We start from the raw sequence: 26,418 nt of genomic DNA on the forward strand, positions 1-26,418 counted from the left end.
TTGAGCGACAGCACCACTTCCAGTTTTCTCATCATTAATTGGAGATGAGTCTCATGGACTTTCCTGCCCCAGCAGGCTTTGAACCTCAATCCTCAGATCTCAGCCTCCTATGTAGCTAGGATTACAGGCGTGAGCCACCGGCCTTGTTTTTGGTGTTTATGTTTTGTGCCTGTCCTGGGGTTCAAGACTAGGGAGTCATGCTCACACTTGGCTTTTATATTCCAGACTGGTGCTTTACCACGTACGCCACAGCTCTACTTCTGGCTTTTGGCTGGTTGATTGGAGATAAGACACACAGAGGAAGGCTTTGGTGGCTCACACCTGTAATCTTAGCTACTCAGGAGGCTGAGTTTTGAAGTTCAAGATTCAAAGCTAGCCTGGATAAGAAAGTCCAAGAGGGCTGGGAATGTGGCTTAGTGGTAGAGTGCTTGCCTAGCATGTATAAAGCCCTGGGTTCCATTCCTCAGTACCACATACACAGAAAAAGCCAGAAGTGGTGCTGGGGCTCAAGTGGTAGAGCAAAAGAAGCTCAGGGACAGTGCCCACACCCTGAGTTCAAGGCCTAGGAGTAGCCAAAAAAGAAGAAGAAAGAAAGTCCAAGAAATTCTTATCTCTAATTAACCACAAATGGTAGAAGGCTAATCTTGAGAAGGGACAGCTTGAACTCAGGCCCTAGTACCAGCACAGAAAGGAACTAATTTTAAAGAGTCACATCAACTTTTCTGTCCAAACTGGCTTTCAACCACGATCCTCCGCTCTCAGCCTCCCAAGTGGCCAGGGTATCGGGCATGAGCCCCCAGCTCCAGGCTGGTTATTTTCTTTCTTCAGGTAACCCAGTATTTGCTGGACCAGTCAGTGGTCTTGGATGAAGAAAGTCTGTACGAATCTTCTCTCCGCCTGGAACCCAAGCTCCCGACCTGAGGCTGCGCGAGGCCGCTCAAGAACACTTGCTCGCTGCTCTGCGCTGTACATACTCGTCCTCCGGTGTCTCGGGCTCGCCTCCAAGTCTCTGCTTCTTCAAGACTTCATTCTATCCTGCTCCTTAGATTCCTGTAGAGCTGGAATAGGAACTTCTGCCCGCCACCCCCCCCAAGAAAAACCTCCCCCACCCCCTCCCCAGCCCCCCTCCTGCAGTGCCTGCTCTTCAAACTGCTGCCCCCCCCCAACCCCCTCCCAGCCCCCCGTCACCCCACCCAGAAGAGAAGACACAGTCCTCCGCGCCCGCTAACCTCACCTCTCCCCAGCCCTCCCTGGGAGGGAGGGAGGGAGGGATGAGGGGGGCAGGCCGCCTTCCAGCATGTTCCGTGTACTTGTCATTCCTGGGGGTGGGGGTGGGGGAGGGGAAGGCCATACCCGCAGAGTCCAGTCACTGACGAGTCTCCCCGCCCGCTGACGGTGAACCCCACTTCGTGAAGCAGCTTTTTCAACCCAATCCACAGGTTTCTCTCCCAAGCTCCCCACCCCCATCTTTGTCCCAGGAACCTGGCCAGAAGGAACCACACCCCAGTCACCCCCGGCAGCCCCCCCCAGCACAGGGGCGCCCCACTCGAGATCAACGCCACTATGAGCATGGGAAAAACCACGCCAGTGCCCCCGGGTGAGGGCAGGGGACACTGGCAACCATCAGCAGTCCAGGCAACTTCGGGGGACCCCTGCCCAGTGTCCTCTGGAAGTGGGGTGCACCCTGATGGCCCTGTTCTCCTCGCATGGCCTGGTCGTCTCGAGCAAGCGTGGGTGAGCCACACCCCTGCGAGCCACGCGGCGTGCTCACATCTCCCGTGGTCCTGTCTTCACGCCTCCAGCAGGAATAGAGACCCCTAGTTGCTTATTCTGTGAATAGTATCATCCTTTTATACATTGTACAGTACCGAGAACACAGATGCCCTCCGAAGAGGCAGGCAGGCTCCAGCACGACCGACAGACAGACAGGCAGACGGCTCCGTTGTAAGCAATACCTTAGCAGTATGAGAATTCTCTACCGAGTCCTCCAGTACTTCAACTGACAGCTTGTTTGGAGAAAAAACAAAAACAAAAAAAAAAAGAAATTTCCATTTTTGTAAAAATATATGTTTCCTGATTACCTCTTGCTAATAAATCTATTCTATCTCAGGGTGAACAGCGCCTCTGATGGTTTTCTTTTTCTTTCTTTTTTTCTTTTTTTGTTGGTCATGGGCCTGGGCGTGGGCGCTGTCCCTGAGCTCTTCAGCTCAAGGCTAGCCTTCTACCACTTGAGCCACAGCGCCACTTCCGGCTTTTTCTGCTTATGTGGTGCTGAGGAATCGAACCCAGGGCCTCATGCATGCAAGGCGAGCACTCTACCACTGAGCCACCTTCCCAGCCCCTCTGACGGGTTTCATTGGTCCACTCCATGCAGGCCCTGACATTCTGGGTGATAGGGACCCCACTCCTGCCTTTGGGGAGCTCAATAGGCTGATGAAGAAGGTCAGTTCTTGCCCAGGGAGTTTGGTGGCTAACGCCTGTCATTCCAGTTACTCAGGAGTCTTAAGATTGGAGGTTTGAAGCCAGCCAGGCAGAAAAGTTCAACAGACTCAACCTCCAATGAACCAGCCAAAAAAGTAGGGGAGCGGAGGGGGAGTTGGGAATGTGGCTTAGTGGTAGAATGCTTGCCTAGTGTGCATGAAGCCCTGGGTTCAGTTCCTTATTACCATATAAACAGAAAATGCTGGAAATGGAGCTGTGGCTTACGTGGCAGAGTGCTAGCCTTGAGCAAAAGCAGCTCAGGGACAGTCCCCAAGCTCTGAGTTCAAGCCCCAGGATTGCCCTACCCCTAAAAAAAGCCAGAAGTGGAGCTGTGGTTCAAGTGGTAGAGCATCAGTCTTGAACAAAAAAAAAAAAGACAGCGTCCAGCTCCTGAATTCAAGCCCCAGTTCTACACCTTCTCTCCCCTAAAAGAACTGAGAATCGTGGTTCAAAGTCAGCTGGGCAAGAAAACGTCCATGAGATTCTATTTCCAGTTAAACAGCAAAACTGCTGGGTTAGAGTATGGCTCATGTGGTAGAGTGCCAGCTTTGAGTAAAACAGTCAAGTGAGAGAGCTTGACGCCCTGAGTTAAATCTTCAGTATCAGAAAAGAAAAAAAGTTTTTAAAAAAAGAAGTGCCAGTGGCTTGTGCCAGTCAACGCAGCTACTCATGAAGCTAAGATCTGAGGATTGCTGTTTGAAGCCAGCCCAAGCAGGAAAGCCTCTGAGACGCTTATCTCCAATGAACCACTAGAAAAACCATATGTGGTGCCATGGCTCAAAGTGGTAAAGCGCTAGCCTTACGCTGAAGAGCTCCGGGACAGTGCCCAGGCCTGGAGTTCCAAGTCCCAGACAAACAAAAAAATAAAAAAGGAGTATATCTGCTGGGGCTGGGCTCAAGTAGTAGAGCACAGACTCTCCTAGCCCAGACCACCCCCAAAACGACCTGATGAGAATGGTGAGCCCCCACACCTGAGGCAGGGCTTGGTGGCCTCTCAGGAACCAGACCCCTTCTTCCAAGGGTGACAGACTGGAGAAAACATCAACCAATCACACTTTGCCAGCGACTGCTTAATTATGCAGGCCCCACCCCCAGCCTTTAAATTTAAACCACCACCACAATCCCCTCCCCAATGCACTGAAGTAACTATCCTCCCTCAGCTTCTCCCACTGCCCAGGCCATGAATATGCCTTTGTCAGCATTGCTGTCTCTATTTGGTGCATTGGGGCAAAAAGTCAGGCCTGACCTGTTGGGTCACCTTCCAGTCCCAGAGTTGAATCTCTAGCCTAAGGCTCTGATGACACATGAGACAGTGCACACTTGTGAAATTAAAATATACTGGAGGCACGGAAGGAAATACAGTTTAAAAAGAAAACAGCTGGGCACTGGTGGCTCATGCCTGTCATCCTAGCTACTCAGGAGGCTGAGATCTGAGGATCATGGTTCAAAGCCAGCCCGGGCAGGAAAGACCCTGAGACTCCTATCTCCAATAAACCACTAGAAAACCGGAAGTGGCGCTGTAGCTCAAGTGGTAGAGCGCTCGCCTTGAGCTGAAGAGCTGAGAGACAGCGCCCAGGCCCAGAGTTCAAGCCCCACAACCAACCAAAAAAAAAAAAAGGGCTGGGATGTAGCTCAGTGGCAAAGCACATGCCTAGCAAGTGCAATGTCCTGGGTTCAATCGCTAAAGTTAAAACACAAAATAAAATAGCTGGGCACTGGTGGCTCACTCCTGTCAACCTAGCTACTCAGGAGGCTGAGATCAGAGGATTGCAGTTCAAAGCCAGCCCAGGCAGAAAAGTTCCCATGAGACTCTTATCTCCAATTAACCACTCAAAAACCAGAAGTGGTGCCATGGCTCAAAGTGGCTCAGGGACAGTGCCTAGTCCTGAGTTCAAATCCCCAACCAACCAAAAATAAAATACGCCAGAGGCAGAGTGAAGAGAACTAAGAAGACAATAACCAATGAAATGAGGTTGCCAGGTACAAGTTGTCCACACCTGTAATCCTAGCTACTGAGGAAGCTGAGATCTAAGGATCATGGTTCAAAGCCAGCCTGAGGGGCTGGGAAGGTGGCTCAGTGGTAGAGTGCTTGCCTTGCATGCATGAGGCCCTGGGTTCAATTCCTCAGCACCACATAAGCAGAAAAAGCCAGAAGTGGTGCTGTGGCTCAAGTGGTAGAATTCTAGCCTTGAGCCGAAGAACTGAGGAATAGCACCCAGCCCCAGAGTTCAGGCCCCACAACATACAAAAAAGAGATAAAAACACTAGCCCTTGAACAAAAGAAGTATCTAGGCCCTGAGTTCAAGCCCCAGAAATGGCTAACATAATTAAATAAATAAATAAGCCAGTGGCTAGTCCAGGAAGTTAACCACAAATTCCAGACCAAAGTATCTGGGGTATAATCCCACACAGGCTCCCTCCTGCATGGGTGAATTCCAGTTTGTGCAATCAGATCGTTATGGGACCTTATTATGCCATCACCAATGGTATCTGTTTACTGAGCAATTAGTTTCCATGCTTAGAACAAATGACTCATGACCCAGAAACCACCAAGAATCATTTCTCTCTGCCAGGAAGGGCTGGTGGTGACAGCTCACTCAAGGCTTTCCTCTCCATTCAGCCTTCTGTTGGGCCTGGGACTTCTCCCAGAGGCCCAGGAGCCCATTCTCCTTGTGCCCCAACAGCCTTGGGCCCACCCACAATTCCTTGCAACCAAATTATGCCCATGATCCTCCAGAGCCAAGCTCAGCCCTGGAGTTTACTCCTTGGGGACCCAAAGTCCATGCACTATCTGGGTCAGTGGGGACTCAGGGTTGCCTGCTGTGGGGGTGGGGCAGGCCGGCAGAGTGCCAGGCTCCGGGCTTAATCTGGAGCATGCAGGTTCCCCTTCCAGCCCCAGCATAAGAGGCAACCCAAAGCTGGCCCTTCCTCTGGCCCACCACCAGAGGCTTATGCCTCTGAAATCTGTTCCAAGCCAGCCCGGAAAGGAAAGTCCATGAGACTATTATCTCCAGTTAATCACAAGAAAAGCAGAAGTAGAGCTGTGGCTCCAGGGGTAGAGGGCCCAGATCATGAGTTCGAGCCCCAGGACTGGTGCCCAGGCATGCGTGTACACGCACAAACGTAGCTGCAAGTAACCTGATATGAACCACTGTGTGTTGTCCCAACGTTCTGGCTGTCTGTCTGAGGCCCTCAGAGGACAAGCCATGTGTCAGTTTACATAAGGAATCAGTAATAGGATTAGAACATTGATTGTCCAACTTACCAAACCCCCCGGGCGAGGGCTGAGATCTTCCCAGAACAGCTGGAGGCGGCAGGGAGGGGTCAGGAAAGAGGACAAACCCCTCCTCCTGAGGACAAGGGGAATTCACTTGGCAAATAGTCACTGGCCTGGAGCAGAAAAAGCCAAGTGAAACTGGGCTCCCGTGGCTCTCTCCTATCAACCTAGCTACTCAGCAGGCTGAGATCTGAGGATCACAGTTCAAAGCCAGCCCCTGCAGGAAAGTCCGTGAGACTCTTATCTCCAATGAATCAGCAAAGACTGGAAGAGGTGTGGCTCCAGTGGTAGAGTGCCAGCCTTAAGCAGAAAAAGCCAAATGAGAGTGTGAAGCCCTGAGTTCAAACCCCCATACAAGGAATGAATGAATGAATGAGCAAGTGAATGAATGAATGAAAAACCCCAAGTGAAATCTGTACTTTATTCAACCAGTCTACTAAACATCAATAGCTTAGCCTGCTTTGGGTTTTGTTTTGTTTTGTTTTTTAACCAATCCTAGGCTAGAACTCAAGGCTTAGGCACTGTCCCTAAGCTTTTTCAGCTTAAGGCTAGGGTTCTACCACTTGAGCCACAGCTCTGCTTCTGGCACTTTTTGGGGGGCAGGTGATTAGTTGGAGATAAGAGTCTCTCACATCTTTTCGTGCCCAGGCTGGCTTTGATCTGCCTCAGATCTCAGCCTTCTGAGTAGCTGGGATCACAGATGTAAGCCACGGGTGCCTTACAGCTTTGCCTGTTTTAAGTGTACTAAGGACACCTAGTTTAAGCACACAACTGAGCAGAATCATCTCACACAAAACCTATTTCATAATGCCCAACTGGATAACTCACACTATTTATGGATGAAAGATACTCTGGAGGATCATTTTACCCTCGTGACTCAGTAGCTGACTGGGAATGCCAGACAGTTTAAGGCCAGCCTAAACAGAGTGGCACTGTGTATTACTAACTCAGGAAAAGATCAGAATCAAAAATCCTGCTTCCGCAGGCACTAGCGGCTCATGTCCATAATCCCAGCTACTCAGGAGGCTGAGATCTGAGGATCACTATTTGAAGCCAGCCCCCGCAGCAAAGTCTGTGAGATACTACCCTCCGATGAACCCACAAAAAGCTGGAAGTGGAGCTGTGGCTCAAGTGGTTGAAGTGCCAGCCTTGAGCCAAAGAGCTACCTTTGTAAGTTGAGACTATTGTAAGCTTGCTGTCTGCTGAGCTGACCACAGATGCTTATGCCCCTGCTCCCTCAGTCCTAGGAGAGATGACGGCTGTCCTGCTTCTGTAAGTGCAGATTTCTGAGTCCTAGGTACCACTATTAGGTCAGAGCCACAGGGCAGATATTCAATGAGTAGGAATCTGCAAGCCCAGGTACTTGAGAGGTAGGGTGTAGACTGAGAAATGCAGAAGAAGAGACTAATAAAACAGGAGGAAGATCTCCAAGCTGAGGTCACCCTAGGTAGCAAGGGAAAATGCTTTGGACTGAGGCGTATGTTAAATACTCAGCAGTAGGTCCAAGTTGGATTCATTCCATACTGTATGAGAAAGTTGTATCTATTTCTTCTTTTCTTTTTTCTTTTCTTTCTTTCTTTTCTTTCTTTTTTTTTTGCCAGTCCTGGGTTTGGGCACTGTCCCTGAGCTTCTTTTGCTCAAGGCTAGTGCTCTACCACTTGAGCCACAGCGCCACTTCCAGCTTTTTCTGTGTATGTGGTACTGAGGAATCGAACCCAGGGCTTCATGCATGCTAGGCAAGCACTCTACCACTGAGCCACCCCCAGCCCAATTGTATCTATTTCTGAAGTCTCCATTTCCCCACCTGTAAAACAGTCAAGATCCTGCCATTTAAAAGCTGGGTGCCAGTGGCTCACCCTTGTCACTAATCCCAGTGAATCAGGAAGCTGAGATCTGAGGTTTTGAAGCCAACTCGAGCAGGAAAGTCTATGAGATTCTTATCTCCAATGAACAAGGAAAAATCTTGAAGTGGCTCAAGTCATTGTCTTGAGGAAAAGAGCTAAGGGATAGACTCAAGGCCCTAAATTCAAGCCCCAGTACTGGCATAAAAACAAAACAAAAGCCGGGTGCCAGTGGCTCACGCCAGTAATCCTAGCTACTCAGGAGGCTGAGATCTGAGGATCACAGTTCAAAGCCAGCCTGCTAGGAAAGTCCATGAGATTCTTATCTCCAATGAACCACCAGAAAACCAGAAGTGGTGCTGTGGTTCTAGTGGTAGACTGCTTGCCTTGACCTGAAGAGCTCAAGGACAGTGCCCAGGCCCGGAGTTCAAGCCCCAGGAATGGCACAAACACACCCCTGCATGGCCCTGCAGGTGCTGGACCTGTACACCACGACCGACAAAAAAAAAAGTCTCTTGGACTTTGCTGCCCAGGCTGGCTTTGAACCACAATCCTCAGAGCTCAGCCTCCTGAGTAGCTAGGATGACAGATGTAAGGCACCAGGTGCCCAGCCCAAAAGACTCTTATCTTCAATGAAACCCCCCCCCCCAAAAAAAAGCCATAAGTGGAGCTGGTGGTTCTTGTGGTAGAGCACTAGCGTTGAGTAAAAATGCTCAGGGGCAGCGCTTGGCCCCTGAGTTCAATCCCAGGAATGGCACAAACACACACACGTGCCATCAGGAAAGAACCTGACCCTGCAGGTGCTGGGCCTGCACCCTGGAGCGTCTGGATCCCATTCTTCTTGGGGGGTGGGCAGTGGGAGGGGCACACTCCATTCTCCCACCTGCAGAGCCTTGCAGATCAACTTCCTCCTTCAGCCCCGCCACTCCAGGGCCGGGCCGGGCCTCCCTGCCCCGCGGAACCGATGCCTGTGGGCTGAGCAGTGGCGCAGCCCGCAGAGGAGGTCTAGTTCCTCTAAGGCTCATTTCATCCCCAGCCCAGATGGACAGCCAGAGGGAGGCGGCTAGGGAGGACAAGGGGCGAGGGCTCCTGATGTGGGGGACAGGCAGGGCAGGCAGGCCGGGCAGGGAGGAAGCAGATGGGAAGGAGCAGCTGGGACCCACACCTTCCACGTCCCGGAGTTCGAATCCACGGAGCAGCCCCAGGGGCCGCCGGGCCCTGCTCCCCCGGCCCCCGACCCCGCCCAGGGGTAAAGCACCCCTCCCAGCCCGACCCTTCAACGCCTGATGCTCCGCCCCGGCCCCGCCCAGGCCAGGGCTCCGCTCCAAGTCCTCAGCCTCCCGAGCCCAGAGACGGAGCCCCGCCCCGAGCGGCACGACCCGCCCCCGTCTGACCCAGCCCCCTCCCAGCCGACAGCTCCATTGACCACTCCTCCGCCGGGTTCCGCCCTCGTCTTGCTCCGCCCACGTATCTAGATCCAATGATAGGACCACGTCTCCGCGTCGCCCCGCCCCGAGTCGACAAGCCACGCCCTCGTCCGACCCGCTCCCAACAACTGCTAGCTCCATTGGCTCAAAGGCCTGGTCCCGCCCCGTGATGGCCCCGCCCTCAGCTCTCGGCCCCCCAGCGCCCCCCCGCCCGCGGCCAGTGCGCGCTGCTCCGCTGCCGCCGCCGCCGCCGCCGCCGCCGCAGCCGCGATGTGGGCTGCGCTGCCGCTTGTGTGCGCCGGGCTCGGGCTCCTGAGCGCCCCGGCCCGCAGCGCCGCCTCGCTGTCCGTGAACGCCCTAGGTAGGCCCAGAGCCGCGAAGGGGTGTCCGAGAGCGTGGGGGCCTGGGGGAGACGGGACTGGCACCCCGCAGGCCCAGGGGCGGTGCGTGCGGGAAGGGAGGAGGGCTGGGGAGGACGGAGGGAGGGGCCGGGGAGCAGGGCGGCCTCCGGGCCCGCACGGCCCGCACGCCCCGCGCCGGCGGCCTGCGCTGCCCGCGCGCCCGCCCTTCCGTCCCGGAGGAACCTGCCGGGGACGCTGGGCGGGCGCTGGGCGGCCCTGCCCGGGGCGATCGCGCCCGCCCTGCCCGGGGCGATCGGACCCGCCCTGCCCGGGGCGATCGCGCCCGCCCTGCCCGGGGCGATCGCGCCCGCCCGCCCGTGGCCGCCCTCGCTGGACGCGGGGGCCCGGGTGTCGCGCGTGGACACCGGTGCACACGCCTGCAACCCCAGCTTCTCCTCCCGAGGCCGAGATAGGAGGATCACGGTTCAAAGCCCGCCCAGGCAGGAAAGGCCCTGAGGCTCTGATCGTCAATCAGCCGGCTAGAAGCTGGAGGCGGAGCTGGGACTCAAATGGTAGAGCTCTAGCCTTGAGCAAAAGAGCTCAGGGACAGCGCCTAGACCTGGAGCTCAAGCCCCAGGACGGGCACATCCATATAATGTCGTGTGCAGGGTTGTAAACCGCTCTTTGGGAGCAAGCCTGGTGCCAGTGACTCCTCAGAATCTGCGACCCCCTGCAGCCCCTGAGCCCCCACAGCGCCCTGGGGCGCTCTCCAGGTGCTAGGCTGAGTCTTGTCTGCTCTGACTGCCTTAGCCCTTCCTCCTCCACCTGTTCTGGAAGGAAGGGCCCCAGGCCCTGGACTCCAGTCCAGCCCGCCCCAGGCGGCCACAGCTTTGCTTTACCTTGGCAAGCTGCCCACCAGGAGCAAGCGAGGTTGGCACAGAAGAGCTGGCTTTAAAGCGGGGCGTGGCAAAGCCCTGTGAAGACCTGCTAGTAAATATTTCAGCTTTGTGTTCCGTTCATTTTCTGTAGTCACTGTTTCAGGGCTGTGGAAGGAGGAGAGAGGTCAGGGTCAGTAGGTAAATAAACCAACAAGGGGTTTGTGCTAATGTTTATTTATGGACATTGGAATTTCAATTTCATATGCTCAGGTACTGCACGGTATTATTCATTTCTCTCCACCTTTGTTTGTTGTTGGTGGTGGTCATGGTGCTTGAACACAGGGCCTGGGCTCTGCCCCTGAGCTTTTGTGCTCAAGGCTAGTGCTCTACCACTTGGAGCCACATCACCACTTCTGATTTTCTGGTGGTTCATTGGAGATAATAGTCTCACAGACTGGAGGCTGGGAAGATGGCTCAGTGGTAGAGCGCTTGCCTTGCATGCATGAGGCCCTGGGTTTGATTCCTCAGTACCACATAAGCAAAAAGAAAAAAGCCAGAAATGGCGCTGTGGCTCAAGTGGTAGAGCGCTAGCCTTGAGCTGAAGAGCTGAGGGACAGCGGCCAGGCCCAGAGTTCAGGCCCCACGACCGGACCCCCCCCCCCAAAAAAAAAAAAAAAGAATCTAATAGTCTCACAGACTTTCCTGCTCAAGCTGGCTTCAAACTGTGATCCTCAGGTCTCAGCCTCCTGAGTAGCTGGGATTACAGGTGTGAACCACCAGCACCTGGCTTCCTCCCGACTCTTTTAAGCCCTAAGAAACTCAGTATAGAAAAATAGGTGTCTGGGGGCTGGGAATGTGGCTTAGTAGTAGAGTGCTTGCCTAGCATGCATGAAGCCCCAGATTCGATTCCTCAGTACCACATAAACAGAAAAAGCTAGAAGTGGCACTGTGGCTCAAGTAGTAGAGTGCTCACCTTGAGCAAAAGAAGCTCAGGGACAGTGCCCAGGCCCTGACTTCAAGCCCCAGGACTGGCAGAAAATAAATAAAAATAAAGTAACTAAAAATAAAAGCATGTGTCTGGGTGTCACATGTTGCTATCTGTGGCTCATGCCTGTGATCCTCGCTACTCAGGAGGATGAGATCTGAGGATCAAAAGCATCTGGGGCAAAAAAAAAAATCTTTGAGACTCTTTATCTTCAGTGAACCCGCAAAAAACTGCAAATGGAGGTGCGGCTCAAGTGGTAGGGCTTTAGCCTAGAGGAAAGAAAAAGCCAAGTAAGAACATAAGCCCTTGAGTTTAAGATGGGGGGCGGGGAGCCAGGGTTCACTCTACTCACTCTTTGGAAGCCCCCAGATGCACAGGCCAGCCCTGAACTTCCCTGCCGCAAACCAGGGTCCCCAGTTGAGGCCGGATTCTTTGAAGGTGCTGACTATGTCGGGCCCCTAACCCAGGACTGGAAACCCCCTGAAGCACTGCTCAGGTGTGTGTTGGGGGGAGACACTTCCCCAGGGAACATGGCCGCAGCTTGGTTTCTGAAGCAAATCTAGGAGCCAAAAAAGGAGATTTTAGTATTGAATGGTAGCTGGGAAGGTGGCTCAGTGGTAGAGTGCTCGCCTTGTATGCATGAGGCCCTGGGTTCGATTCCTCAGTACCACATAAGCAGAAAAGGCCAGAAGTGGTGCTGTGGCTCCAGTGGTAGAGCGCTAGCCTTGAGCTGAAGAGCTGAGGGACAGCGCCCAGGCCCAGAGTTCAAGCCCTACGACTGAAAAAAAAAATGTGCGTGTGTGTGTGTGTGTGTGTGTGTGTGTGTGTGTGTAGAGTAATGGGGTACATCCTGGGGTGTGCCCCCTGCGAACATGGAGAGTGGATTCCACCAGGGCCGATGTTCGAGGCCCTTTGCTTCCAGAAGCCCCCCTTTCCTCTCATCACCCTAAACCCATGGATATAAAATTGTGGGGGCTTTTACCTGTCGTCCCAGCTACTCAGGAGACATCTCTGTGTCTCCCAGTTCAAAACCAGCCCAGGCAGGAAAATCTGTGAGACTCTTCAATGAGCCAGCAACAAGCTGGAAATGGAGGCGTGGCTCCAGTGGTAGAGCGCCAACCTTGAGTGAAAAAGCTAAGGGACAGTGCCCAGATCGTGTTCAAGCCCCAAAACTGGCAAAGAAAATAAACAAACAAATAAATAAATGGCAACTATTCAAGTGAGAGAGTGCCAGCCTTGAGGGAAGAAAGCAAAAGGGAGTGGAGATCCCGAAGCACCGAATTCAAGTTGCAACTCTAGCACAAAAAAAAACCCCAAAACTTTCTTACTGCTTGGTGTGGTGTGCATGCCTGTAATCCCAGCACCCAGCAGGCTGAAGTAGGAGGATCATGAGTTTGAGACCAATTAGGGCTATACAGTGAGGCCCTCGTTGGTGGGGGGAGGGGAGAGAGGGAGGGAGGGGAGATATCTTTCCTCTCTGTCTCTCTCTGCCTCCCTCCTTCCCTCCCTCCCTCCTTCCCTCCCTCTCTCCCTTTTCTCTCTCTCTTTCTGTCCACTATGAGAAAAACATTTGCTATTTTTCAAAATTACTGTAGGGTATAAAACAGCATCGAGTTCCATTTTTGCACTCAGAATTAAGTAACATTTATCTGTGGTGTCTTGTTTTCTAAAATGCAGATCAAGAACAATGACCCCGATCTAATTTTAATTTTCTTTCTTAACAGAGAAGTTTCACTTCAAGTCTTGGATGATTCAGGTCGGTGCCCAACTTCTTCTTTCTGAAGTTTTTCACCTCTCAAGTTTCCTATTATTAAACCAAACAACACCAGATTTGGAAGGAAAGTCCTAGGGGCTTTCAGACTTCATGATTTGCAAACCCTAAGGAAGAACTAGTAGCAGAAAGCAGCCCCCATCCACGAGTGTGGCTGGGAGCTTTTCAGAATGAGATTCATAGCCAGGCATGGTGGCTCACGCCCATAATCCTAAACATTCTGGAGGCTGAGATCTGAGGATTGAGGTTTGAAACCAGCCTGGACAGAAAAGTTTGTGACACTTCTTGTGTGTCCAGAAAGCCAGAAGTAGAGGTGTGGCTCAAGCAGTTGAGGGCTAGCCTAGCCTTAAGCAAAAAAAAGCTCAAAGATAGTGCTCAGGCCCTTAGTTCAAGCCCCAGTACTGGGAGGGAAAGAAAGAAAGAAAGAAAGGAGGGAAGGAAAAAAGAAAGAAAGAAAGGGGGGAAGGAAGGAAGGAAAGAAAGAGATGAAATTCCTTTCTATATTCTGTGCTCAAAGCACCTTTGTAGATCTGAGGATCGAAGTTCCAAGCCAGCCCAGACAGAAAAGCCAGTGAGATTCTTATCTCCAATGAACCACCAAAAATGCCAGAAGCAGAGCTGTGGCTCAAGTGGTAGAGCACCAGCCTTAAGCCAAAAAGGTTGAAACAGCAGGCCTTAAATTCAAGCCCCAGGACCAGCACAGAAAATGATGATAATGATGATGATTGATGGTGATGGTGATGAGGAGGAGGAGGAGGAGGATGAAGAGGAGGAGGAGGATGGCAGAAAGGAAACTCACTGCCCCTGCCTCTGCACCTCCGCAGCAAGCTGCTTCCTTGATGTACTGACGAATGATGAATGCTTGTTTCAGCATCAAAAAACGTACAGCGCGGAGGAATACCAACAGAGGCTCCAGACATTCGCCAGCAACTGGAGGAAGATCAATGCCCACAACAAGAGGAACCACACATTTAAAAGTACTGGGCGGGGGCTGGGAAGGTGGCTCAGTGGTAGAGCACTTGCCTTGCATGCCTGAGGCCTTGGGTTCGATTCCTCAACACCACATAAGCAAAAAGAAAAAAGCTGGAAGTGGCGCTGTGGCTCAAGTGGTAGAGCGCTAGCCTTGAGCTGAAGAGCTGAGGGACAGCACCCAGGCCCAGAGTTCAGGCCCCACAACCAGCCTCCCCCCCCCCCAAAAAAAGTGCAGGGTGGGAGTGGGGCGCTTGTGAGGGTTCAATTCCTCAGTACCACAAACACAGAAAAAAGGTGGAAGTGGCACTGTGGCTCAAATAGTAGAGTGCTAGCCTTGAGCAAAAGAAGCTCAGGGACAGTGCCCAGGCCCTGAGTTCAAGCCCAGGACTGGCAAAAATAATAATAATAATAATAATAAAAGTACCCGGGGTGCTCTTCCTCCATGCCCTTTGGGAAGAAGGGCTAGGGCCTCTCAGAACCCATCGGGGATTTGAGATCGTCAGCAACAGAGACTCAGGCTGGGCCGTGGTGCTTATACCTGTCATCCCAGCTATTCAGGAGACTGGGATCTGGAGATCACGGTTCCAAGTCGGCCTGGGCAGGAAAGTCTCTGAGATACTTTTATCTCCAGTGAACCAGCAAAAAGCCAGAAATGGGGCTGTGGCTCAAATGGAAGAACACCTGTCTTGAGCAGGAAAAGCTAAGTCAGAGTATGAGAACCTAACTTCAAACCTCCCAGCACGGGCACACACAAAACAATTAATTAGTGGAGTCTAGTTATAGTCTATAAACAGAAAACTCTTACTAGCCACTGCATAAGCGTCTCTCCTTCAGTCTTCCTCTTCTTCCCTTTCAGTGGCGCTCAACCAATTTTCAGACTTGAGTTTCGCTGAAATCAAACACCAATATCTTTGGACGCTGCCTCAGGTAGGTGTGATTCATTGAAACGCCACCCGAGATGTGAGATTTGCAGTTCGAAGCTAGACTGAACTGAAAAGCCTATGAAGCTCTTCTCGCCAATGCACCACCAAAAAGCCAGAAGTAGTACTGTGGCTCAAGGAGTAGAGAGCTAGCCTTGAGCAAAAAGCAGCTCAGGGACAGTGACAGGCCCTGAATTTAAGCTCTGGGACGAGCAACCCCCCTCCCCCAAAATGCATTTTTTCCCCTCAAATCTTTGGCCCACTCTGCTTGTCTAGATGCAATTTTATCTTCAACTGCAGCCAATGAGGGATAAGGAGGGGTGTGTGTGTGTGTGTGTGTGTGCAGGAAAGTAGCAAGGGTCTCCCGCTCAGTCCAGGCACTGATTGTGGCAGTATGTACTCTGATCTAGCTTTACACCATAAAATAATACAGGGGCTCAGTGGAAATTGAGAGTTGGGTTTTGTTTGTTGGTTTTTGGAGAGTTGGGTTTTGTTTGTTTGTTTTTGGTTGGTTGGTTTCTTTTCCATACCTGAACTAGGGCCTGAAGTCAGGGCCTCCCACTCTGGCTTTTTCTGCTCAAGGCTGGTGTTCTGCCACTTGAGCCGTAGCTCCACTTCTAGCCTTTTGATGGTTAATTGGAGATGAGAATTTCATGGCCAAGTGCCGATGGCTTGTGGCCTGTCATCCTAGCTACTCAGGAGCCTGAGATCTGAGGATCACAGTTTGAAGCCAGCCCAGGGAAAGAAAAGTCTCTGAGACTTGTTTTTTTTGGTCCATTGTGGGGCTTGAACTCTGGGCCTGGGCACTATCCCTTCAGCTTGAGCTCTTCAGCTCAAGGTGAGTGCTCTACCACTTGAGCCACAGCACCACTTCTGGTTTTCTGGTGGTTCATTAGAGATAAGAGTCTCATGGATGTTCCTGCCTGGGCTGGCTTTGAACTGCAGTTCTCAGATCTCAGCCTCCTGAGTAGCTAGGATTATAAGCGTGAGCCACCGGCACCTGGCCTCTGAGATTCTTCTGTCCAATGAACCACCAGAAAACCAGAAGTGGTGCTGTGACTTAGAGTGGTAGAGCGCTAGCCTTGAGCAAAACAGCTCAGGGTCAGCGCCCAGGCCCTGAGTTTAAGCCCCACAACTGACACACACACAAAAAGAATCTCATGGACATTTCTGCTTGGGTGGCTTTGAATTTTCACTCTCATATCTCAGCTTCCTGATGAGCTAAAATGAGTCATGAACCACCAGCATCCTGCTTGCCAATTCCACTTTAATTCCACTTTTGGGGTGAGTAGAGGGAAGATCAAAGGTATTCTTGTCCTTTTTCCTGAAAATGATATATTTTGGTTGTTTCAGAATTGCTCGGCCACAAAAAGCAACTACCTTCGGGGAACTGGGCCTTACCCACCCTCTGTGGACTGGCGGAAGAAAGGGAAATTTGTCTCCGCAGTGAAGAACCAGGTATCTACGCGGTAGGCCCAGGCTTTCCTCACAGTGGCCACGTTTGCAGGGAGTGAGCCGGGGAGGGGGGGGGGGGGGGGGGGGGGGGGAAGCTCCGAGAATCACCGCAGCCTCCGCCCACTGCTCAGCTGCGACTCTGCTCTTCCTTGTCCTCCAGCCCTGAGGTGGTTGTTTTATGAATAATCTAGCTGCTTGCCAGGCACTGGTGGCTCACGCCTATCATCCCAGCCACTCAAGAGGCTGAGATCTGAAGATCATTGTTTGAAACCAACCCAGGCAAGGAACGTCCGTGAGACTTTAGCTCCAGTGAAACCAGCAAGAAGTCAGACGTGGAGCCATGGCTCAAGTGGTAGAGCACCTTTCTGGAGTGGAAAAGCTAAAGGACAGTGCTTAGGCCCTGAGTTCAAGTCCCAGTATCAGCATGTGCATGCGCGCGCATGCGCACACACGCACACACACACAGACACACATCACTGAAGTTGACACGTGGCTCCCTCTTCCATCTCTCAGGGTACCTATACTTACCTGTGAGTCCCAGGACTGCCCTGTTGTCATCCAAAACATGCTTCCTGTGCTCCTCAGAGATTAGGCACCAGGATCCATTCCTACCTGCCTCCTGTGGCCTCCTTCCCCTGCCCTGCACCCCACGTGGATCCAGTCCTCGCTGGTTCCAGAGGGGCTGTGAGGGAGCCCCGTCCAGCATGGCCTACACCAGGCTGGACATAGAGAAGGTGCATAGAGTGGGCACAGCGCCCTCTGCCGGCCCCAGTTGAGAAGCTTTTCTGCACACGCTTGGCTTTCCACTGAAACTGCATGAGGAAACTTGTGGCGGGGCGGAGGTGTGGTGCAGTTGGTAGAGCACCAGCCAGCAAGTGGAGGCAACATGGACCAAGTTCGACTCCCTGCCTTAAGACCAAAACAAAAAATTTTTTTCACATTTGTACGTGTACGTGTGTGCACGTACATGCTCAGATGTGCCCATACTGAGACTGGAACTCAGGCCTAGGCGCTGTCCCTTAACTTTTTCCACTCAAGACTGGTTCTTGGCCTTTTGAGCCACAGCTCCACTTCTGGCTTTTTGATGTTAATTAGAGAGAAGAGACTCTCAGGCTTTCCTGCCTGGGCTGGCCTTGAACTGTGATCCTCAGATCTCAGCCTCCTGAGTAGCTGGGATGACAGGCGTGAGCCATCAGCACCAGTTGGCTTTTTTTTTTTTTTAACTTTCTAAGAAGTCCTGTGGGCCCAGTGCCACATCCTTCCATGCCGACCATATCTGGGAGGCAGAAAAGTCTGTGCACTGGAAGGAACCCATGGAGTCCTGGGCGGCTGCTCTATGCTCAGCCAACAGTGGCAAGCTCAGCATCGGGTCCCCTCGCAGACCTATTGCTTTCTAGAAACAGAGACAAGGTGGTTTCCTCAAGGTCTCATGACAGAGGGGCTTCAAAACTAGCTTTCTGCCGGGCATGGCGGCATATGCCTGTAGTCCCGACACTGGAGAGGCAGTAAGATTGTGTGTTTGAGGCCAATTGGGGCCGCATAGCAAGGCTATGCGGAGTAGGGGGACTCCGAAGAGCCAGACTCTGCAGTGGGGTTCAGGGGACACCTAGGCCTCACGAAGTGAGGGGCCATTGCTGACTTCCTGTGGCCTCCACAGGGCGCGTGCGGCAGCTGCTGGACCTTCTCCACCACCGGCGCACTGGAGTCCGCCGTGGCCATCACCAGCGGCAAGATGCTGTCTCTGGTAAGATGGTGACCCCGAGGATGTGGGTGGCCAGGGCTGGGGCTCGAACTCAGGGCCTGGGCGCTGTCCCTGAGCTTTTTTTTTTTTTGCTCAAGGCTGGTGCTCTACCCCTTGAGCCATAGCTCCACTTCACATCTTCCTTCTTGGGCTGGCTTTGTACCTGGATCCTCAGATCTCAGCCTCCTGAGTAGCTGGGATTGCAGGCGTGAGCACCAGTGCCTGGCTGATCGTGTCATCTTGACACGATGCTGGTTGGTCACGGGCATCAGCTAGGGGAAGTCGGCATCTCTGTGCTGAGTCCCCACCGGCCTTGGGTTCACTGGGGTTCGTGCTTTCCCTCCAGGCTGAGCAGCAGCTGGTGGACTGCGCCCAGGACTTCAACAATCATGGCTGTCAAGGGTACATCCCTCCCTCCCCTCCCCCCGACCCCAACCCTCTCTTCCAATGGTCGCCACTGTCAGATCCAACAGCCGCCACAGACACGGCCCTGTTCACACCCCAGTGTCCAGCCTGCCGGGAGAGTCCGTGCAGCCAGGCTAGGGTGCTGCTGCTGCTGCTTCCTGTAGTCCATCTTCTTTCCACAGCGCCTCCTGGTGGCATACTAGGGACTGGGCGTGTGGGAAACTCCTGTGTTCCTTAGCTCTCAGCCTCCTGAGTAGCTGGGACGACAGGCATGTGCTACCAGTGCCTGGCAAGTGTGCTGAACTTGATTCTGACATCTCCGCCTCCAGCTGCCCCCCTCACCTGTCTCTGAGGCCAGGCTCGGGGTGCTCACCTGCGTGCGCTCTCCTCAGGGGGCTCCCCAGCCAGGCCTTCGAGTACATCCTTTACAACAAGGGCATCATGGGAGAGGACACCTACCCCTACAAGGGCAAGGTAATTCTGGGGCCTCCACCACCGTTCCTCCTCCCTCCTCCCTGCCTCCCTGGCCTACGCCCTCATGCTCATGGTGGGCAGGGACTCTGCTCCTCCCCATCCCCCATCCCTCCCGCATCTGGGCACCCCCTGGTGCTCCAACGGGGGCCCTGCCCCATGTCGGCCGCTGACCCCCAGGCCCTCTCCCAGGCAGCCTGCTGACCATGCAGACTTCCCAAGGGCTCCTTGGGGCCCCACCATTCTCCCTGTCCCTTGCTTCCACACAGAGCATGGCTGGGCACTGATACTCACGCCTGTAATCCCAGCTACTCAGGAGGCTGAGATCGGAAGATCTCAATTCAAAAGGAGTACAGGCAGGAAAGTCTCTTAAGACTTATATCTCCAGTGACCCACCAAAAAGCCAGAAGTAGAGGTGTGGCTCAAGGAGTAGAGCACCCCTATCTTCAGCATTAATAAGCCCCACTACTGGCACCAAAACAAAGGGTGTGGCAGCCTGCCCCAAGCCACTAGGTTCATCTCCGACTGCAGTGGGGTCTTGTTCTCAGCCCTCTGGGGACTTCAAGTCTCCCCTCCTCACCCCTGACTTCCCCTCAGCCCATCAGCCAATCAGTGTATCAACCAACCAACACATTAACCAATCAACACATCAACCAGTCAATGCACCAACCAATCAGCCCCAGCCCCTTGCTGAGTCTCAGGCTCTGGGCCTGCCCGCCCCTGTGCTGTGCTGTAGAACACAGAACGCCTCTGTTTGGTCAGCACTGCTCTCTGGGCTGACCCTCCCACCCCTCCCCACCACACAGGCTCTCACTCCATTTCTGGCCACATTGCCCGGTGCTGTGTCGGCCTGCCCAGTGGTGCCCACCTCTGCCAGAGCGCGCCAGGGCCAGCCCGGCCCCTGAGTGCTCAGCCTGATGTTTCCAGTCATTCCTGTAGTGATCCCCTCATCGAGGCCCTCGGCCATGTAGCTTCTGCTTGTGAGATGCTGTCATCTTTTGTGCCAGTGCTAGACTTGAATCCAGGGCCTGGGCACCGTCCCTGAGCTTTTGTACTCAAGGCTAGTGCTCTACCACTTTGAGCCACAGCACCACTTCCTGTTTTTTGGTGGTGTGTTGGAGATGAGAGTCTCATAGACTTTCCTGCCCTCAGATCTCAGCCTCCTGAATAGCTGGGATTATAGGTGTGAGCATCAGTGCCCGGCTGGGAGTTTGCTTTCTTAACTTTGGGGTGGGCAGACCCCATCTTGGGCAAGGTGTCTTTAACTTGCCTTCCATCGTCTGCCTGCCTGGAGCAGAACAGCAACTGCAAGTTCCAGCCCCAGAAGGCCATCGCGTTTGTCAAAGATGTCGCCAACATCACGCTGGTGAGTGCCCGGCCGCCTCTGCCTGGGGACTGTGTTCTGATGCGCAGACGCCGGCTGGCTTCCTCCGCTGACGCGCACTCAGCAGGATGGCAGTCTGGAAGTCCTGGACCAGTGGAATACTTTGCTTCTGAGCTCCAGGTCCACGAGAGGCTCCAGGCTGGAGGGTCTGCCTCTTGTGTGGAAAATGCAAACAGGGAGCCGGGGCAGTGGCTCACACTTCCCGCAGCATGGGAGGCTGTGATCAGGACAGTCAGGGTTCAGGAAGCCAGCCTAGGCAAAAAAAAAAAAAAGTTAACCCCCTTTCTCAGTGATAGCTGGGCACAATGTGCACACCTGTCAGCCCGGCTACTACAGGACGCATAAAATAGGAGGATCGTGGTCCCAGTGACCTCCTAGACAAAGCACCCAGATCCTGCTTCAAAATCTCCAGTAGAAAAGGAGCTGGAGGCCTGGCCCAGCGACAGAGTGACCCGGCCTACCTGGGTCCAGGCCTAAGACCCCAGTGCCATTAAACAGAAAAGAAGGCAGCAGACCTGAATCCCTGTCTACTAGAACAGAGGAAGCGTGTGAGTGACGTCAGTGCCTGGAGTGTGGTCTACCAGTCAGGGCGGCCGGGTGCTGCAGCCTCCGCCTCCCCGCCTGCCCCGCCCCTGCAGGGCTATAGTGCCTAACAGCTTGAGTTGTCTGCCCTGCATTGCCATCTCCTATAGACAAGGAACCCTTGGGAAAGAAGCAACAGGCTCAGAGTGTCTGTCATGCCCCAGGCTGCCCAGCCAAGGTGGAGGCTGGACTGGAACTGAAGTCCTGGCATTTCCAGAACCAGGGCTCAGGGTCCTCACCCGTTACCCGCCTTAGCCACTTGCTCTGGCTCACGGGCTCCCCCTGCCGAGGGCTGTGAGCACTGCAGTCCACGGAGAAGTTGGATAGAGTCCTTTGGTCCTGGGCCTGGACTGGAGACCGCTTCAGGGGTCAGCTATGGACTGGAGCCCAGTGCAGACGCCGTACGGATGTGGTGCGGATGTGATGCAGATGCGGTGCAGAGGTGCAGACGTGGTGCAGAGGTGCAGGTGCGGTGCAGGGGTACAGATGCCGTACAGGTGCAGATGTGATGCAGAGGTGGTGCAGGGGTGCAGGTGCGGTGCAGGGGTGCAGGTGCGGTGCAGACACGGTAAAGAGGTACACACGCAGTGCAGAGGTGCAGCTGTAGTGCGGCTGCGGTGTTCAGGTCGAGGGACATTTGTGGAAAGGGGCTGGTCAGGCCTGTGTGACACCTGCCATTTCTGCACTGAGCCCCCTGGACTCCACATGTCTGCAAGCGTCTAGAAGGAGCCACCTGATTTCTCTGTCCACCTCAAGAGCCGGGAGGGCGGGCGGGAGGGCTTCTCTCCGCCCTCCTCTCCTCCTCCTGTTCTCAGAGCCCTGGCGTCTGCTCACAGAACCTGTGCCCTCACCTGGGATGTTAACGTGAGCTGATCCAGACCCTCCCAACTTCTGGCACTGGGTTGGAGCTGTGTGGGGTGCAGACCACCCGCGGGGACTTTTAACTGAGGGCCTTCAGCCTGCTTGACAGGCACTCTACAACCTGAGGCCCCTCCCAGGTTTTTGTGACGGTCCTGAGGCTTGAACTCAGGGCTTGGGCACTGTGCCACTTGAGCAACAGCTCTACTTTGAGCTTTTTGTTGGCTCACTGGAAGTATGCGTCTCATGGGCTTTACCTCCCAGGCCTCAAGTAGCAATCCTCAGATCTCAGCCTAAGTAGCCGGGATTACAGGCTTCACCACCAGAACCCAGCTCACACTGTTGCTATGAGGTTTCACTAACTTTTTGTCCAGCAGGCCTGCCTCAGCTCTCACCTACCCACCCCTTCCCCTACCTTTGCTCCCCCTGCCCAAGGGGCAGGGCCTACTCAGGAGACTCCGCCCTTGTTCTCCACCTTCTGAGTCTTAACCGTTATTGCACTGAAAAATCCCTGGGCTTTGCCAGCTGTTTCCTAGACTGACTGAGTGTGTGCACAGGTCCTGGGGTAGAGACGGGTAGTGAAGCCCTCCCTTCAGGGCCCTGAGCCTAGGGGCAGTTGTGAGAGCGAGGCCATGCTGTGCCCTGTGGTGGGACGTGGGAGGGAGGGGGGATCTACACAGGATGAGAGGGGAGAGGACGAACTCAGGAAGGAAGAGTTGGAAGCCAACTAAAAAAAACTCTTGAGTCAGGCACTGGCGGCTCCCGCCTGTCATCCCAGCTACTCAGGAGGCTGAGATCTGAGGATCACGATTCAAGGCCAGCCCCACCAAAAAGTCCATGAGATTCTTATCTCCAGTTAATCACCAAAAGCTGGAAGTGGAACTGTGGCTCAGGTGGTAGAGCACCAGTCTGTAGGGACAAGGCTAAGTCGAGGCAAAAACGCCCAAAGGCCCTCCTCCAGGAGGAGCGGGCATGTGCAGGGCTTAGCTCAGGGCCCAGTTTCCGCTAGCGAAGCGGGATTTACACACACACACACACACCAGCCCATGATGCGGTCTGACAGTGGACCCCAGCCCATGATGCGGTCTGACAGTGGACCCCAGCCCATGATGCTGTCTGACAGTGGACCCCAGCCCATGATGCGGTCTGTCATGTCCGCCCACAGAACGACGAGGCAGCCATGGTGGAGGCCGTGGCTCTCTACAACCCTGTGAGCTTCGCCTTCGAGGTGACAGAAGACTTCATGATGTATAAAAGTGGGGTTTACTCCAGGTGAGTGGGGTTCCAGGAGCCAGCAGATGCTCCTACACCAGCCGGGTGCTGCATGGCCCCCAGGGTCCCCTCTGGTTCTGGGCCACCCTGGGGTGGGGCCCATGGCTGGGTCAGGTCAGGAAGGATATCCAAGCCTCACCAGGGAACAGGGCAGAGCCAGGGCCATACCCCAGCCCAGAGCTACAGCCTCCTCCACCCTCCACCCAGGGCCTCCACTGGCTCAGAAAACATGGCAAACATTTGTGTTGGGTGATGGTGCTGGTGCCTGTAATCCCAGCTATTCGGGAGGCTGAGATCTAAGAAGTGTGGTTCAAAGCCAGACCAGGCAGGAAAGTCCATGAGACTCTTATCTCCAATAAACCACCAGAAAACCAGAAGTGGCGCTGTGGCTCAAGTGGTAGAGCACTTGCCTTGAGCTGAAGAGCTGAGGGACAGCGCCCAGGCCCAGAGTTCAAGCCCAGCGCTGGTGCACACACACGCGTGCGTGCACACACACACACTCAGCACTGCGGGGATCGTGGCATGGTCTTTCCTCACTAACAACCCATTTTTACTTTGTTCCTAGTACTACCTGTCATAAAACTCCAGATAAAGTCAACCATGCAGTGCTGGCGGTCGGCTATGGAGAAGAAAATGGGATCCCCTACTGGATTGTGAAAAACTCCTGGGGTCCCTATTGGGGGGACAAAGGGTGAGCAGCTTCCCAGTCCCCTTAGGTGTTGGGGGAGGGGTGAAGTCCTAGGCTCACGCCTGTAATCCCAGCCACTCAGGAGGCAGAGATCTGAGGATCATGGCTCAGAGCCAGCCCGGCCAGACAAACCTGAGAGACTTTTATCTCCAGTTAACCAGCAAAAAAAGAAGTGGAGCTGTGGCTAGAGGCTTCGTGAAGCCCCAAGTTCAAGCCCCAGGCTGGGAGTCCCAGCTGATCCTGAGGGAGTAGGTAGAAAGCAAGTTCATTTGGTGGCTTAAGAGAGAAAAGGATTTCCAGTCAGGTCCGCCAGATGAGGAAATTCACTGGGTCCAAGTCAGGTCGTAGTGAGTAGCAGAACATTCCAGAAAGGCCTGTGGTGGGGAACACCCCAGAGGCCTTAGCCGCCCCTCTTCCCCCAGGTACTTCCTCATCGAGCGAGGGAAGAACATGTGTGGCCTGGCGGCCTGCGCCTCCTACCCCATCCCTCAGGTGTGAGCCAGGGCCGCAGAGGCGAACGATGGTCAGACAAGGAGAGGGACTGGTGGCCCGCGCTCTGCGGTGGAGGAAGTGGGGCGACCCACCAGGCCCTTGTGCCCTCTACCCTCAAGCCCGTGGGCCTAGAAGCCCAAGGACAGAGGAAAAAAAGAGAACCAGCGGTGAGCTGCCCCATCTTCAGACCCAAGAGCCACGAGCCTTCAGTGCCTTCTCCATCATCCCGCCGACTGGGATCGCTGCTCTGTGGCTTTTGATCAATAAACATTCATGAGCCCTGCCGTGGCCAGGCCTGTGCTGGGTGCTTGTGGCCTTGTCAGACCCTTTCCTGGGTCTGTCAGACCCTTTCCTGGTGGCTCCACAGCCTCCTCACCCCGCCCTTCTGGAACATGCTGGAAACTTCTGTCCTCTCTATACCATCCCTCCTGCTTTCCCTCCCAGGCTGAGGCTCCAAGCCTTGGGGAAGCCCCTGCCTCGGCCCTTCATCCTCCACTCTCCACACTGCCTGGTCGTGTGTGTATTGACTGGGGTCTGAACTCAGGGCCCGGGTGCTGACCCTGAACTGTTTTGTTCAGGACTTACACTCTACTGCTTTAAGCCCTTTCTCCACTTCTGGCTTTTTGGTGATTCACTGGAGACAGACTCGTGGACAACTTTTCTGCCTGGGCTTGGCTTTGAACCACAATCTCAGCCTCCTGAGAAGCTAGGATGGCAGATGTGAGCCACCCAGCTGAAGTGCTCATGGGGTTTTATACAGGTGGCAAGATGTGTGGTTATTTCCCCAGTGACACATTCTACCATAGTAAACACCAACAAATAAGGCACATAATAAAAGCTCTTTGGAGGCCATAATCAGCCATCTTCCTATGCGGCCCACAGGGGCCTGGAACTCACCGCTCCACCGCCTCCAGTCCTAGATGCTAAGGCAAATTGTTTTGAAGTGTTCTAAAGCCACACGGTGGTGGCTCACATCTGTAATCTCACTCAGGAGGCTGAGATGTGAGGATCAGTGTCTCAAGTGGTAGTCTTGAGCAGAGAGGCTTAGGGACAGTGCCCAGGCCGAGTCCAAGCCCCAGGACTGGCAAGAAAATTGTTCTATCAACTTAAGGGGAGGCCATCTGTACAAATTAAGACACATGAAGTCAATATTGACCCAAGTAAAAACTAAAAAAAAAAAACAAAAACCCTCTGCAGGCGGTTCAACACTGAGGCCTTCCCATGTTCCATGCGCCAAGCCAATCCAAGCGGGGCCTCCCTCCAGACGCTCCACCCCTGCTCCCGCACAAACGCCATCACCATTAGCTACCAATGCTTGTGCCGACGAAAACAAGCACCTATGGAAAAACCACAGCTAGACAAGCACATGGAAAAGCTGTCGGTCACGTGACCAAAAGAAATGTGTCAGTCAGTGGTGAACACGTGCTTTTTTTTTTTGGGGGGGGGGGCGTGGGGGGTACGGTCGTGGGGCCTGAACTCTGGGCCTGGGCGCTGTCCCTCAGCTCTTCAACTCAAGGCTAGCGCTCTACCACTTGAGCTACAGCACCACTTCCGGCTTTTTTCTTTTTGCTTATGTGGTCCTGAGGAATCGAACCCAGGGCCTCAGGCATACAAGGCAAGCGCTCTACCACTGAGCCACCTTCCCAGCCCTGAACACCTGCTCTTAAGAGTGAAGGGTGACAGGGTGAATATCAAACACATTTGTGTGAAGATGGCAGAAATCTGGCCAAAAGCTGCTTTTTTAAAAAGCTGGGAGGCTGGGAAGGTGGCTCAGAGCGCTAGAGTGGTAGAGCGCTAGCCTTGAGCTGAAGAGCTGTGGGACAGCGCCCAGGCCGAGTTCAGGCCCCAGGACGGGACCAAAAAAAAAAAAGCTGGAGGAGAGGGGGTGGGCAGGGAAGAGCAGAGGTTCATCTGACCAAATACCAAAGGGAAACTCTCCCCAAAATACGTACGGGGCAAGTGGCTGGAGAACAATTGTGACCAGGACACCCAAAGCCCCTTCCCCCTTCCCATGCACTGTTGCAAGCATATCAGTCACCCCACACCCTCACTTGAATTGCTAGTGAGCTCACTCCAAGGGGAACACTGCTCCAGTAGCTGTATCAATTGCAGGCACAAAGCAAGCTGACGCTGGATAAGGGTGCACAGGGAACATGGCCATAGTGTGAACTTCAAAC

At 53.9% G+C, this 26,418-nt stretch overlaps 2 protein-coding genes across 5 annotated transcripts in view; both read left to right on the forward strand.

Moving 5' to 3' along the window:
• The window catches only part of Rasgrf1 (Ras protein specific guanine nucleotide releasing factor 1), an 88,876-nt gene extending 87,836 nt beyond the window's left edge, over positions 1–1,040 (forward strand). For all 4 annotated transcript variants that reach the window (XM_042697738.1, XM_042697735.1, XM_042697734.1 and 1 more), the window contains one exon: positions 829–1,040. In XM_042697738.1, coding sequence (XP_042553672.1) covers positions 829–921 — 93 coding nt within the window. In that variant the 3' untranslated portion in view covers positions 922–1,040. The remainder of the gene's footprint in view (positions 1–828) is intronic.
• Positions 1,041–9,270: 8,230 nt separating this feature from the next.
• Positions 9,271–24,529, forward strand: Ctsh (cathepsin H). The gene is made up of 12 exons (XM_042697781.1): positions 9,271–9,387; positions 12,955–12,986; positions 13,873–13,978; positions 14,830–14,900; positions 16,247–16,351; positions 18,006–18,092; positions 18,436–18,491; positions 18,887–18,968; positions 20,263–20,331; positions 22,955–23,061; positions 23,627–23,752; positions 24,172–24,529. Exons 1-12 carry the CDS (start codon positions 9,297–9,299, stop codon positions 24,245–24,247), a joined length of 1,008 nt encoding a protein of 335 aa, XP_042553715.1. The 5' UTR covers positions 9,271–9,296; the 3' UTR covers positions 24,248–24,529.
• The last annotated feature ends 1,889 nt before the right edge of the window (positions 24,530–26,418 follow it).

The sequence above is a fragment of the Dipodomys spectabilis genome, unplaced genomic scaffold (genome assembly GCF_019054845.1).
Source record: "Dipodomys spectabilis isolate Male_0828 unplaced genomic scaffold, ASM1905484v1 ptg000228l, whole genome shotgun sequence".
In the NCBI taxonomy this organism is placed as follows: Eukaryota; Metazoa; Chordata; class Mammalia; order Rodentia; family Heteromyidae; genus Dipodomys; species Dipodomys spectabilis.